The sequence below is a fragment of the Schistocerca cancellata genome, chromosome 2, assembly GCF_023864275.1.
Source record: "Schistocerca cancellata isolate TAMUIC-IGC-003103 chromosome 2, iqSchCanc2.1, whole genome shotgun sequence".
NCBI classification, from domain to species: domain Eukaryota; kingdom Metazoa; phylum Arthropoda; class Insecta; order Orthoptera; family Acrididae; genus Schistocerca; species Schistocerca cancellata.
This window is the reverse complement of record NC_064627.1, coordinates 360,736,867-360,753,281: the sequence shown is the minus strand read 5'-3', so window position 1 is coordinate 360,753,281 and position 16,415 is coordinate 360,736,867. Positions and strand designations below refer to the sequence as shown.

Below are 16,415 nucleotides of genomic sequence, written 5' to 3'. Positions count from 1 at the left end.
CTCCATAAATCCCACTAAGGAGAAGCGCCTTCTCGTCTAGCTATGCATTAATTTGCAGAAACAGTTGTTGCATACCTCTGAACAATGAATATTGATCTACTCATCTCGTTAATTATGAGAATTATTTCTGAATTACTTTTTTTGAAATGTGTTACAATAAGAATTTTATATGCACCAGTAGAAAAGTAGCTACTTGACCTGCTCTCCCTCTTACAATATTTAGCTAAAGCTTTTATCTAATACTTCAAAGTAAGCATTTAAATAACTTTCTGAATTCAAATTTTGCTATCAGTTGTTTACACCCTGGAAAATTTAAAACCTGTGACCCTAACCATCCTTGCATGACACTCACAAACTTACACTCATGGTGTTAGCGAATGTGTACAAAAAATCCTGAAAACCATAATACAGTTAAATAAACATGCTAATTTAAGCACCAAGTATCATTCGCTTCAATGTGTTAATTAAAACAAATGTTTTGTATAAAAGTACAAAAATTTATTAACCTGTACAAAACAAATATCAATATAAAAATATTCTCATAACAAATACTCAAAGTCTTTGAAAATAAATGAGAAATGCCTTTAACATTTATTCTCTTAGCCAGACAACACACTATTCATTAATAAGAAACCTAATTTTTCTTCTTTTAAACATTTAATACAAATAGATAGATGCTCCTGAATACGTAACTTTAGTCAAACACAAAAAATAATCTAGCAGTTTAGATCATCATCACTCTTCATTACAATTTGAAGAAACGTAAATAACTCATCTCTCAAAGTGCATTAGGATCACACATAGTGGACAAATCAGAACAACTGCAAAAACACACACACACACACACACACACACACACACACACACACACACACACACACAGGGGGGAGGGCAGGAAGGAATATCCTTTCCCTTTGTGCTTGTAAACCCATGCATAGAACATCTGCAACTCAACACTACTACTACCCGATCAGAAGTCATCTTATATCAACTTCAATTTTTAAAACTTTGGTATCTGATCTTCAGATGAGGTTATGAGAGGTAACTACTGTTACAGACTGCATATGGCACAGTGTTGAGAAATAGGAATATCGTGATGTACAATGTTCAATAATGAAAACGCTAGTAAAGTTGGCTTATGTCATACCAAGGACTATGGAATATTAATACAAGAATAAAGTACGTACATAATCATGCCCACTGTACAGCATGTTCATTTACAGTGATCTTGTGTAATGTATGTACATTAGATCAGAAAAATAACACAATTCATTACTGCATGGTAACTTATTTAGAAGGTTCACTTTTATTAGTACACACTTTTATTTGTGCACATTTGTAAGGGAAATACAGATGACTGTTTTGGGCTGTGATCTGGTCATTTTAGAATGCCCTGAAGACTCCAGTTTGTACATTCCTACTCTGGACAGTAATCATAATGGCTGTACATACCATTAACTGCAGAATGCAATTTTATTTGTTTGGTTGACTGTTATTATTAAGTAGTTTAAAACGCATCCAGATTTAATCTAGGAAATTTGCACAAATGCACAACCATTTGTGAATAAGCGCAATTCCAAGACTGGACTGTGATATAATGTACTGAAAACTGCCTTTTAGAAAAACGTCATCCAAGCAAGATTATAACACAAATCTAAAACAGTATAATGTGTATTTTAGAATTGTTTGCCTGCAGGATCATTGTTATTGTGTGTACTGTCTGCATTCTTCTGTTACTCAAAACTCAATTCTATGGAAGAGGTATTACAATAAAACATGGGTGGATTAGGTTATCAGAGCAAGTAATGGAGATTAAACAACTTGAATGTAATGCTATAGCAAATACATAGAGAATAATAAAAATAAACTAGATAAATTTTGAACACTGCAGGTTTGGAAGAACTATGAAATGATTATAATGAAAAGATATGCAACTGAAAATTTATAAGCTGGTCATACACCTAAACGAAACAGTGAATGTTGGTTACGAAAAACTAAGGATGAAGTAAAATCCAGGTGGCTGAAATGGTATATCTTTGGGGCTTTAGGGACATGCAAGACATGAATCCAACAGAAATTAGCAGTTCAACAACTGAAAAGTTTGCTGGTGATGAAATTGAAAGAAACAACTGCATCAATATACTTTGAGAAAAGATCATTAATGTTCACAAAAGTTAGCTCATAAGTAGAGAAGAAAAGTAAAACAAGTTGGAAGACTGTAGTGATGGGCTGAAAAGAGGTAAGGATGCCCAATCTGGAATTTGGGTAGTAATACAATAGTTCCCGGTTAAGTCCTGAGCTTTTGGATTATGACTTTGGTATGATCAGATTATGACAAGTGATCAAAAATCTGATAGTAAATTTGTCAAAGTGAACTGCTCTCTGTGCTCGACAATCAATAAAGAATATGTCAATCAACAATAGGTGTAATTTTTAATATGATAAAGTGACTGTATTTCAATGTAGTTTAAAGATTTTAAGACAAAATTATTCTTTGTTTAAAAATAAGATTCCCATTATCTGAAAGGCACACAACTTGAGCAGTCATTACGATTTATATTTACAGTTCTTTGCACACATACCATAATGGAATGGAAGTTATGATTTGTGGACAACGCAGCTGTTCACTGTTAACTTCTAAATTTATGATATTAAGTAGAAATTACCCTGTCAAATAAAATTGCACTCTTGAGCACGAAATGGAATGTGTCTCCATTCACCACTAAATGGGTATATTTTTAACAAGCTTTTTTTTTTTTAATTTTCATTACTATGTACAATAAATTGTAATTGAGGTGGGTTCCAGGAACTGTTCCTAGGAAAATGCAGATGATACATTAATAACTGAAATACTATAGGAACTATATTTCATGGTGCTGACAATTGTCTTAACTCAGCACTATTAGCATTAAATAATAATGACTGATTCTCAATGTCCATTACAGATAAAATAAAGGCAAAGAACTGTACAAGTTATGTTACATATGTACTAAAAGTTCTAACAACCTAAATATTTAAAGCACATGGGCTAAAATAATGAAAACACATAAAATCATGACTGCAACAGTTTCAAATTTCTATTCTTGCCCAGAACAGCAATATGACAAGTTTCAAATCAACAATCGAGTTATGTAGCTTGGAGTCACACAAGTTATCTTCACTGAAGCAATAAAATGTAATAATTACACAGTGGAATGTTAAACATGACCTCGTTTTTACAAATACTGCAAAGAACCAGAACAAGTGTTCCAACTGTACAAAAACTAAAACATAGTTTAAGCAATCTGCACCTCGCAAGTCATGTTCAGTAAGTCGTACATTGGATATTTCTGTCACATTATTTTCTGCAAGTGCTGTTGCAGAATCGTCAATCATACAGCAGCAATTCTATAATATAATGACAGAGAGCCTTAAATCAAGGCTGCTATTTATACAAATTGTTACATAAGTGTTATGACAAAGAATTAACACAATTCACAGAGGTATTAAAATTAAAATAAAAAAATGAAAGGGTATGGGGAGCAGAGCATTCTGCTTAACCAGAATGGAGTATGTTGTGGGATAGCTGAAACAATTTTGTTGAGAATATACTGAAAATCAGCAATACTGATCAATGCAAAAGAAGCAAAACTTAAACGTTACCAATATGGAATTGCCCATACTCACATGCATTAATATTTTCAAATACATGGTCAGATAGAATAAAGTATGTCTTTACACAATATTACACAATTTTCTGTAACTTCCCTACAAATCTATTTTCTAAAATTAACACACAACATATTCAGTTTTTCACTGGATTATAATATCTCTACAGAAAAAAATACTTCCACATTATTCACAATAGTAACACCACACTGTGCTGTGTTGTTTGCTTTTCCTGAGAGCACTTTATTTAAAGTGGTTCCAGAACAGATTGCCACATTCTACAGAAAGAACAGCCTGTCTGCCAATTTGTCAGACGGCTCCTTTCTGATGTTCTGTCCTACAAGATGGGCAAGCTTGTGTGCATACTGTAGTAAAAAGAAAAAAAAAATCATCAGTCACTTTCAACAGAATAAGTAAATTTCAAAGTTTCATGTATAATGCAACCTAACAAGAAAATGTCAGTAAGGAGAAGGATCTTAATGAAAATACAATAAAAGAAATACAAATAAAACACTTCTACTTACTCAAATTACACAGGCATAAAACAAACCATGAAACCAACATGTGAATGAAACAGGGTAACGTAATATGTTAAAGCTAATTTAATGTGGATAACTGTTCAATGAATACAGTGGAAAAGGGATGCAGCAGTTTCATCAGTTAGAAATAAAAAGAGTGTATGGAGTTGTTCGAGATCATCATTACCATCAGACTCAAATTCATACTGACAAGTATATTTTTACATTCATCTCCCACACAAAGTAGGCAAGAAAGACTGGTGGAACATGATGCAAACCAATGACTTTTCTTCAAATCATTTGTTGATTTCTTAAAGCCTATAACGGCGCTGACTGGAACGCATTAGTCAGAATTCTGAAGTTATCAGAGATAAAATACAATAAGCAAAATTTCTCAACAACTTGTGCAAGAACGAGACTGCCAGTATAACAGTTTAAGGACGTGAAAAGGAGTCAGTAGCTGAAAAATTAATGAGACAGAGTTGGACAGACTAACTCCATGTTATTTAATCTGTACCCTGCACAAACAGTAAAGAAAACCAAGGAGAAATTTGGTGAGGGAATTAAAGCTCGGGGGAAGAAATAAACAGTTTACAGTTTGTCAGGTGTACACCAACAGAATAAAAAAGGGCAATTCAGTGCAGTCGACTCAAAATGAGATGAATGCCAAGGGAACTATTTTACAAAATGGGCAACTACAAAGCTGCAGATGAGTTTTGCAGCAAAACTGATGGTGTTGGTGCTGTTGTTGTTGTGGTCTTCAGTCCTGAGACTGGTTTGATGCAGCTCTCCATGCTACTCTATCCTGTGCAAGTTTCTTCATCTCCCAGCACCTGCTGCAACCTACATCCTTCCGAATCTGCTTAGTGTATTCATCTCTTGGTCTCCCTCTACGATTTTTACCCTCCACGCTGCCCTACAATACTAAATTGGTGATTCCTCGATGCCTCAGAACATGTCCTACCAACCGATCCCTTCTTCTGGTCAAGTTGTGCCACAAACTCCTCTTCTCCCCTATTCTATTCAATACCTCCTCATTAGTCATGTGATCTATCCATCTGATCTTCAGCATTCTTCTGTAGCGCCACATTTCGAAAGCTACTATTCTCCTCTTGTCCAAACTGTTTATCGTCCATGTTTCACTTCCATACATGGCTACACTCCATGTAAATACTTTCAGAAACAACTTCCTGAACGTAAATCTATACTCGATATTAACAAATTTCTCTTCTTCAGAAACGCTTTCCTTGCCATTGCCAGTCTACATTTTATATCCCCTCTACTTCGACCATTATCAGTTATATAGCAAAACTAACTCACTACTTTAAGTGTCTCATTTCCTAATCTAATTGCCTCAGCATCACCAGACTTAATTCAACTACATTCCATTATCCTCGTTTTGCTTTTGTTGATGTTCATCTTATATCCTCCTGTCAAGACACTGTCCATTCCGTTGAACTGCTCTTCCAAGTCTTTTGCTGTCTCTGACAGAATTACAATGTCATCGGCGAACCCCGAAGTTTTTATTTCTTCTCCATGGATTTTAATACCTACTCCGAATTTTTCTTTTGTTTCCTTTACTGCTTGCTCAATATACAGATTGAATAACATCGGGGAGAGGCTACAACCCTGTCTCACTCCCTTCCCAACCACTGTTTCCCTTTCATGCACCTCTACTCAAACTGCCATCTGCTTTCCGTAAAAATTGTAAATAGCCTTTCGATCCCTGTATTTTACCCCTGTCACCTTTAGAATTTGAAAGAGAGTATTCCAGTCAACATTATCAAAAGCTTTCTCCAAGTCTACAAATGCTAGAAACGTAGGTTTTCCTTTCCTTAATCTTTCTTCTTAGGTAAGTCGTAGAGTCAGTACTGCCGCACGTGTTCCAATATTTCTACGGAATCCAAACTGATCTTCCCCGAGGTCGGCTTCTACCAATGTTTCCATTCGTCTGTAAAGACGAATGGGGTGGGGGGGGGTGGGGGGACCATAACACACAATAACTAATTACAAATCCATTTTGCATGAAAGCCATCAATTCCTCTGATCTTCCCATAAAATTAGAATAAAGTCTTTTGGAAATGCCAGTTCACTGAAAATAAAAATCAGAATCATATCAATTTGTAATTTCTGGTGTTAAACACACAATGCCATTACACACCTTCTTCCATTGCCCTCTACTCATTTTTGTAGGCAGTGTTCCTCTGCACTGACAACAATAAAACCAAAACAAAAAATTGCTTGAATCCAGAATCACCATTGATACTTGCGTTAACAAATATTCAGCCATGAACTGTGTGTGAGGGAGGGAGGGAGAAACTGTATCACAGTTCCTGTACTTATTTCCTACATTTATACGATAATCCTTTTTGTATTTGGTAAGTTATAAATTTTACAATTTATTTTGTATATAGTTATGTATAACTTTAATTAAAGATTACTCTAGGGCAAAGCCTGGGATCTTGGGGTACTGGCTCGAATGGAAAACTGTCTCTATGATCTAGGGAGAAAAAAAGGTGGAATACGACTGACCTACCTGACTATCAAACCATCACAAACAGAAGCATTTCTATTTTAAGCAATTAAACCATCACATACAGTAGCACAGCACGAATTTGTTGCTGTCTTCAGTTCACCTCTATTTCACCACAATGACTTTTTAAACTGAAACCATTTATGTTACGAAAGAGTATTATGCTACTCACCATAAAAATTACATGCTGAGTTGCACACAGGCAAAACGAAGACTGTTACCACTTGAACTTTTTGGCAAAACCATTCTTAAGCAAAGGCCCCCACCACACACACACACACACACACACACACACACACACACACACACACACACACGCGCGCGTCTCTGGCAGGGCTAGAGATAGCAGTCTTGTGTGCACATGAGGTGTGCTTGCTTGCATGAATGTGTGGTGTTTTGTTTTCTGAAGGCTTTGTTCAAAAGCTCATATGTGACAGTTTTTTCGTTGTGCCTGTCTGCCACTACATGCATCATCTTTACAGTGATTAGCAACCAATCCTTTTCAAAAAATTGTTGATATTCCAACATGGCCTTTCCACTTTTAGAGGGGGGGAGAGGGAGGGGGAGGGTGAGAGGGAGGGGGAGGGGAATTCTTTATGTTGCATGTCAATTAGCATACAGGTTAGCATCAGGCCATTGTGCACGCAAATTCAAAAGGCCCACCAGAGATGGTGTCACCAAACACGTTCTTCGTTTGGTTTCCTAAAATCTAAAGAGAGAGCAATACAAAGTTCAACATGGGACAATAGTGAGAACCGAATCTGAGCTAAAGGCGGAGTAGTCTCATACACTTCTACCTATGCTAGGAGAACAACTTACACTATTTTATATGGTAGGCCACTTGAATTTGCAAGAGCAACAGCCTGATTGGCTAAGTTCAGTAGCTGTCACTAAAAGAAACACACTTGAAAATCTCTCAGGATTTTAAAGCTTCACTGTTCACAAAGTGTTTGAAAAAATTTCAATATTAAGTGCTTATTTAGCTACGAAAGGTCAGTAATGTCAGTTTTTATCTCATCCTCCTTTCAAAATTTATTTGGTTATTGATTTATTTTTAAATGGTTTCAGTTCTCTGATACTGTGATACTGCAGACGTGTGTGCAAGTTGCATTTGCGTGCGTGTGTGTGTGTGTGTGTGTGTGTGTGTGTGTGTGTGTGTGTGTGTCTACTGCTGACAAAGGCCTTAATGGCCGAAAGCTATAATTGTGTGAATGTTTTTGTTGTGCCTATCGCGACTCAGCATCTCCACTATATGGTGAGTAGCAACTTTCCTTCTCTGGTATTGTTACATTCCATCCTGGATTTTCCATTGTTTGATTAATTAAAAAATGAGATATCTACTTGTTGCACTGGTCCAGATGGTACGTTACCCACTTATGATTTCCAAAATAAACTAACTGCTAATGATGATAAAAATATTTATTTACAAAGAAATACATATTAATGTTGAGATATGTAAGAGTTGTTTTAACCATACACAACAATGTCAAATCTTTTGAAAAACACTATTGGTCATTCACTTTCTCACCTCCACAAATACCACAAAATTTCAAAAGCAATTATTGTCAGAAATCGTTCACTGCATCTTCAGGTGATGAGCCACATGCTTCTGGATATCTTTGACAAGGCAGGTTTTTGTAAAATAGCCAATATTCCAATTCTAGTGCAGGAAACACTGACATGGACAGGGACATCAAATAGTTGTCCTTTTCATTTATTATAGACATGATGGACACATATAAATATACGATGTCAGACAATGAGCTTCTCGTCCAAGTATTCTTTAAATTGTGTAACAAATGGATGGTGTTTTGTAAGTTTAGCCAGCAAACCCTCTGCCATCTGACTGGCTTCCCATTCAGATCATCATTCCCAATAGTCATGCGGTGATTCAGATGATCCTTCCAGCTGCTAATCTTCTCATGGGTTATTTCGTGAACAACATATTGTTTGTCACCCTTTCTTCTTGCACTGCTGACTAGAGTCTTCTAGTCAGCAGGATAGTTCGCTTTTCTGATTATTTTTTTCTTCTGTAGCGATTGCCAAATGCAATGAATTACATTCAATTTCACTATACCAGCAACTATGAATTTTAAACTAATGTTAGATATTTCCAAGGCAATGATCAAGCACATTGCAACAATAAATTTGTTTAATTTCTGTCCTCCAGAGTGTTCGCTAAATTAGGAAATGTGATTTACTGTTGCAAGAACAGATTTGAAATATTTATATGAATGGTTTGCTATCTTACAGTTTCCTCGTTTTTCCTCTATTTTTGGCCACATGAAACAATCTTGAAGCAGCTAAATCTGATACTTACATACAGGAAGTTCTGTTTTCATCATCCTGAAAAAGACGAGTGTATTCTATGCATTCCTACAACACCTCTGGGACAATACAGATGAACTTGCACTTAATTATAATGCTCATCAGTAAAAGACAGGGTGGGAGAGGAAAAGAACCAAGACATGGAGCGAGGACCAAACTCAGATGGGACTTCTGTAAGTTGCAAATTCAATCTCCAGCATGTTTTGTTGGCACCAAATGATCCCACCAACAACAACTTGTTTTATAAGTAACTATTCAAATCGTCTTTTCATACTGTATGGCCTAAAACCAAAACAACCACATTGTTTGATGTGGCAGAAATTGAGGGGGAAACGAGGATGCTGTAAGATATCAAGCCATTTGTATGAATATTTCAGACCTCTCCCTACAATGGTACACCTTAGCAATCACTGTGGAGGACAGAATCAAACAAATTTATTGTTGCAATGTGCTTCACCATTGTTTGGAACTACCTAATGTAAAAATGATTGATTTGAAATTTATGGTTATTGGTCATAGTGAAATGAAATCCAGCTCAGTATATTTGGCAATTATGAAAGATGTTCATGATTTACAACATAAACTGGACAAATGCATAAATAATGGGGGAAACTATACTCACCAAACATTGTTTACAATGTAGGCAATATTATTAACTTACAGGCTACAGAAATATCTAACATGACATGTCAAGATATCGACTTCTAGCATTATAGTTATCTAATCACTAGCAGTTCGTATTAAGCCACAACTCAAGAACTCAAGATATCCATTTGTAGGAAAGAAATACATCCTGGTTGTTGAAATACACATTTTGTCCCAACAGTAAATCCTGTGAGATTTACAACTGTAGCATTGAACAGAGCACATCAAGTAAGGAGAGTCATATAAAGACCTCAGGAAGTGCAAAAAATTGAATTATTTACTTCTTGTACTAAGTTGGCATCTCTTAACCTTTTGGTAGAGGACAATGAGCACTAAGAAACAACTAAAAGATGCTAGTGAAATGCAGTATATTGGGTAATTGCAGAAAAAACAGCCACAATGAAATTTTCCAAGTGTGATTACATCACTCAAAAAATGGGCAACTTCACTCTGAATGCAGCTGATGGCATCTGAAATAGTACAAGACACATGCCTGACATTCTGTCAGCTGACCAGAAGCGTGTCACACAGGTTTGTCAGATAAAGAAGCACATCAAGGAAAAGCTCTCAGAACGTGTGCAGAGGGGCAGCTGCCATCTTGATATAGTCACCTGGGCCAGACAGCTACTGACAGCAGCTGGCATAGACGATGGAAAAGTCTATGGAAATGAGCAAAACAGGAAATGAGCTGCCTATGGTTCAGGGGTTGTAGTGATTTGCCAGTGTTTGTTTCTTATGTCACTATGGAAGCAAAGAGGGTTTAAAGTGAGGATCACATGTCAAAAGTAGCAGTAAATTAGCAAGAGGCACTGACAACCAATAATGTAAATGTACGTGCTCACAGTGGCTTGGTTTGTAGTGAAGGGGATCGAAGAGGAGGACAATAGGGGACAATCACTACCACAAACAAGAATAGGGAAACTGAATGAAGCTTCAGTACCAGTTTAGGCTGTGGCAAATTATGATAGAGGAACAAGACAGTTTTAAAAACAGGTATACAAAAGGTGGAGGAGTGGACGCAGGTTCAGGGCACTCCTTTGCCCTTGGGATGTGTAATTGCTTCTAAAAGGCAAAAAAATTGGCAATGACTGGCAGCATGAGGATGCAGAACAATGGCAATTACTGCATTTAAAACACACAACGTGTATCCATAAAGCATGTGGCCTGCAATTGATAGGTGTCATGATGGCAAATGACTCTTGATTAGTCCCCCATCTAGATCTCTGGGAGGAGACTGCCGAGGAGGAGAACCATGAGAAAAACATGAAATAACCTATGGATAACAACCTACCAGTAGAAGAGAAGAATGTTGGAAGTCTGAAAATGAAGGGAGTATAGGAAATCTGAAAAGGGAAATGCAAAGCCTCAGTCTCAATATAGTGTGTGGGGGGAGGGGGGGTCAATGAAGTGAAATGGAAACAAGGTAAAGATTTCTGGTCAGAAGAACATAGGGTAATATCAACAGCAGCAGAAAATGATACAACAGGAGAAGGATGAATAGGAATGTACGGCAGTGAATGAGTTTCTGTGAACAGTTCAATAATAGGGTTGTTCTCAACACAATCAAGAGCAAACCAACGCCAACACCAATCTCATGTATAGTAATTCGGTATGTAAAGGAAGATGAAAATCATACTTGGAAAAAACCTGGAGATACAGGAAGATTCCAGCTGGATTACATCATAGTGAGAGACAAATTTTGATATCAGATATTGGACTGTAAGGCATATCCAGGTACAGACATATATTCAGATCAAAAATCAGTAATGATGAAAAGTAGACAGGAGTTTTAGAAAACTGTCCAGAGTAATCGATGTGGAAGGAAGTGGGATACCTGAAGTACTAAGGAAGACAAGATGCTTTTGAAGTTCACTAAGAATATGGATACTGTGATTTGGGACACAGAGCAGGCATTTCAGTTGAAGAGGAGTGGTCATCTCTACAAAGAGATTGCACAGAAGCACAGATACAAGGAAAGTAAATTTCAAGAAACATTGAGTAGTAGAAGAATTGCTTCAACTGATCAAGGGGAATAACAGCTTCACAAATGTCTCAGGAATCAAATAAATCGAAAGTGCAGGAAAGTCAGGTGAAATGGCTGCAGGGCAAAAAATTATACATATGATCTTAGGAAGGACTGGCTCAGCATACAGAGTGTGTAATTGGAATTCCACTATTAAATGCAGATGAGAGAGCAGTTAAGTGGAATGAGTACACTGAAAGCCTCTATTAAATGCAGATGAGAGAGCAGGTAAGTGGAATGAGTACACTGAAAGCCTCTATCAGGGGGCGGAATTGTCTGATGACATGATAGAAGGAGAAATTAAGAGTCAGTATGTAAAACGTATGGGATCCAGTATTAGAATCAGAATTTGAAAGAGTTAAAATAAGGCACAAGGGATAGATAACATCCAATTGTAATTTCTGAAATCACTGGGTGAAGTGGCAACGAAACTACTATTCACATTGGTGTTTATAATGTATGACACTGGCAACATACCATCAGACTTTCGGAAAAATGTCATCCTTACAATTCCAATGACAGCAAGGGTAGATCGGTGTGACAACTATCAGATGATCGCCTTAACAGATCATGGATCCAAGTTGCTGACCAGAATAATAAACATACGAATGGAATAGAGAATTGAGGATCTGTTACATGACAATCAGTGTGGCTTTAGGAAAGATAAGGGCACCAGATAGGCAGTTCTGACATGCACTTGATAATAGAAGCAAGACTGAAGAAAAATCAAGACACATAATTTTTCTACTTTGAAAAAGCATTCAACAATGTAAAATGATGGACAGTGTTCAAAATTCTGAGAAAAATAAGGTTAAGGTATAAAGACAGGTAATTTATAATATGCACAATAATCAAAAGGGAACAACAGACAAGTCAGGGATGCAGTCTTCACCCCTACAACAGCAATAAAGGAATGGTTCAAAAGTGGGATTGAAATCCAGGGTGAAAGGACACCAATGATAAGATTTGTTGATGAGATTGCTATCTTCAATGAAAGTGAAGAACAATTAAACAGGATCTGCTGAATGGAATGAACAGTCTACTGAGTATGGAATATGATCTTAGAGCAAACTGAAGAAAGAAAAAAGTAATAGGAAGTAGCAGACATGAGAATAGTGAAAAAGTAATCAAATCTGGGGAATTCTACTACCTTGGAAATTAAATAATCCATGACGGATGAAGCAAGGGCACCATAAAAAGCAGACTAGCACAGGCAAAGGCGGCATTCCTAGCTAAGGAAAATCTACTGGTATCAAACATAGACCTTAACTCGAGAACGAAACTTCTGAGAGAGTAGACTTGGAGCACAGCACGGTATGAAATGTGTACAGTGGGGAAACAGGAACAAAAGAGAATCAAAGCATTTGAGATGAGATGTTACAGAAGATTGTTGAACATTATGTGAACTGGTAAGACAAGCAATGAGGAGGTTCACCACAGAATTGGCAGATAAAGGAACATATGGAAAACATTGACAAGAAGAAGGGACAGGATGATAGGACATGTGACAACATCAGGGAAACAATTCCAAGGTACACGCTGTTGAGAGAAAAAATGTTCTGTAGGGGAAGATAAGAGTTTGGAATAGATCCAACACTTAATTGAGGACGTATGGTGCACATGCTACTCTGAGGTGAAGAGTACAGGAATTCATGGTGGTTGTCTCAAAAGTCTCAAACCATCAAACCGGTCAGTAGACAGAGAGAGAGAGATAGATAGAGAGAGAGAGAGAGAGAGAGAGAGAGAGAGAGAGAGAGAGAGAGAGGGAGGGAGGGGGGGGGGCCTGGCTGGCTGGCTTTGCGTCAGAAGTTATAGTACAACGTGGACCATTTGCAAATCATGAACAAAATTATAGTTTTAGGTCTGTTTTATCAGGAATCTTTGGAATGCTCAATGTGAGTGGAGACAAAGAGGAAAATAAAAGAAACCCATGAGTGTTTGGGTAATGGAGCAAGAAGTAGTGGTTCAGCAGAGTGGTGAGCAGCCGATTATGGAAACAGATGGTACTCGTTCACAGATTAAAGAGATAGACAACATACACAAACTTGCAGAAGAGAGCATGCAGATAAAATATGAAAGGAGATTTGAGCACGATGTGAAGACTAGGGAGGCAGTTGCAACTAAATCAAGTAATGGCATTGAACTTATAGACTTATGGTCTAGTAAGGGTTATGTGGAGGAGATGTTAAGGGATTTTTATTCAAGTACTGAGGCGGAATCTGTTGAGGAAAATGACACAGTGAAAAATGTTGATGAGGTGGATTCAAGAAACAAAATACAAGCATTTATATTTGATGATAAGATAAGGGATAGTTGCCAAAGCAAAAACCTGTGAGGAGGAGAGAGTAATGGAAGAAAAAATTTGTGCATGCGGTTCTGTCATCTATGTGTTGTAGGAAGATTGACAGTTAAATAAAAGCTTTAATTGGCACCAGTGCAAAATCAAATATATTCATAACTGGAGGCTTGGTACTTGTAAAGATACAAGAATAGGTTCAAGTAAACTGACTTTGAAATGAAGAAATTGTGGCATGTGTATCACCGACCATTTGAAATTGGCATTGTGCTACATGATAGTACTTACTGGTTGATGTATTCAAGATAGAGGAAACAGTTGTGAATAAGGAATATTGTTGGCTTACAGAGAAAAAAAGGATCTGATTGAGGTAATCCTTTCTATTTTTACTTGTGTAGACATCTTACTACAATCTTTGCTGAATGCATTTAAAGATAGTACTAACTGGATGAATGTAGGTATAAATTTAATTACAGTTACGGATTGTTAGTATGCATTCACTTGGTGAGATTCTAAAGTAAAATGGTATTGGTTTCATTAGTTAAGGAAGCTTTGTTTTTGGATAACGGTTATGAAGATTAACAGAGAGCTATTTTTGTTTGGGCATTAGTTATAAATGGTAAAAAGGGGGCTGAAGGCATTCATCCTTCAGAGCACTCATATTCTTGGTGAGAAAGCGTGTAGCATACACTGAACCTCAAGCTGGGCAGGACTTTATTCCTCTTGGCCTATTGTTATCTACTTTTCTATCGGTTGTTAGGATGAGGAGAAGAGTACCCCATTTCGACCTCAAATTAACAAACCCGCTTTTAAGGAAAGCCTGCTTTTAACAAATGTTTCCATTGGTCCTGGTGAAACTCCCATAAAAACAATGTTGTTCTTAGCCGCTTTTAACAAATCATGCTTTAAGAAAAAGTCCGCTTTTAAGGAATAAACATGAAACATTCATAACATTAAAATCCAGCTTTTACACAATTCCTGACATGACAGAGTGAGTTTCTGAATTATTTCAGTTTTACACTGGTCACACTATGTGTCATGTGATGGCAGTATAAGGTAACTGAGTCTTTCAGTCAACATGTATCTAGATCAAATTCCATTTTAGCCATAACCAGCAACAGAGGTTAACAAATAGGAAAGCAAATTTTGTCATGCCACCATGTGATTCTGGTAATGTGATCAGGTGTCACAGTCAAACAAAATGGAAGCGGTGAAGTGTTGTCTTTGTTGTTGTCGACTTTATTAGTTTTATACTTTTGTGGAGCTTTGGCATGCAAAAGTTGGAATTCCACGATTGAGCAAAAGCTGACAATGATCCACGATGTTGAAGACAAACATGGCAAAAAAGTACGATTTCGCGCCATCTTCATTGTATGGCATTCTCAAAAACAAGGAAGCATTGTTAAATGCCGAACTGCACAAGTCATCTGCAGCCTTTGAACCTGGATGTGATACACTCTATTACAGCAAAATACAGGATGGCAGTCATCCAGAAATCAACTATATACCTTGAGAGGAAGGAAGTGAACATTTCACAGGCCATGCATATGTTTGTTGCTGCACGGGATTGTGTAACATAACAGACTTGTGTTAAATTGTTTTGCAAAGGCTGGTGGCTGTGGTACATCAGATGCTGATAAATACGACATGGTTCCCCATGAAGAATGAAGTAGAATCACAGATGTTCCTGAAAATGTGACATTCCAGGACTTTATTTCTTGTGATGACGAAGTTTTAACTACGACACCCGAGATGAATGTGAATGATTTGTGTGAAATTTTAGTGAAGAAACACTGTAAGGTATGATATGGTGATGGCAAAGATCATGAAGGAGCAGAGGAAGAGGAAGAAGAAAAGGAAGAGGCAGAGGCTGCTGCACCAAGTTTCGCAGCTGCTGTACAAGGGCTGGATGTGTCAGGAACTACTTTTCATCATTTTAATGTAGAGGAGTAAATTATAACAAACATCAATCAACCAGAGCAACAACTTCTGTCATTACAGTACACTGGAAAGAGGAAATAAGTAATTCTTGCTGATTTTTTTTAAAAAAACTAAAGAACGTGTTTTGCAAAAAGTGTGTATATGTGCATGCTGTATTTAAATTTGTAGCAGATTATTGGTAAGTTTGAGATTAAATAGCTCTTACATCCCCTAAACATGTTTGAATTATGATTTCGGGTCACTCCTTCCACATACCTAGGCAAAACCCCCATTTAAGGAAGAATGCCTATTTAAGGAAAAAATAATGGATTTTGCTATACATATAATAACAGAAAGAGAGAATTAAAGGATCTACTGCAATGGTAATGAGGGAAAATTATCTATGGAAATTGAGAGAGCTAGTAAAAAACAATAATACTTATCAAAACAAGACAGTGCTGAGAATAAGAATTGTTTGCTAAAGTCAAAGAGAAAGGAAATGTG

General features: G+C 36.9%; 1 protein-coding gene across 1 annotated transcript in view; it reads right to left on the bottom strand.

The window, feature by feature from the left end:
• Positions 1–2,668: 2,668 nt before the first annotated feature.
• Positions 2,669–16,415, bottom strand: part of LOC126161750 (piwi-like protein Ago3) — a 222,940-nt gene continuing 209,193 nt past the window's right edge. Inside the window, exon 18 of the mRNA XM_049917799.1 lies at positions 2,669–4,013. Within this exon, the coding sequence (XP_049773756.1) occupies positions 3,927–4,013 (87 nt within the window). The 3' untranslated portion in view covers positions 2,669–3,926. The remainder of the gene's footprint in view (positions 4,014–16,415) is intronic.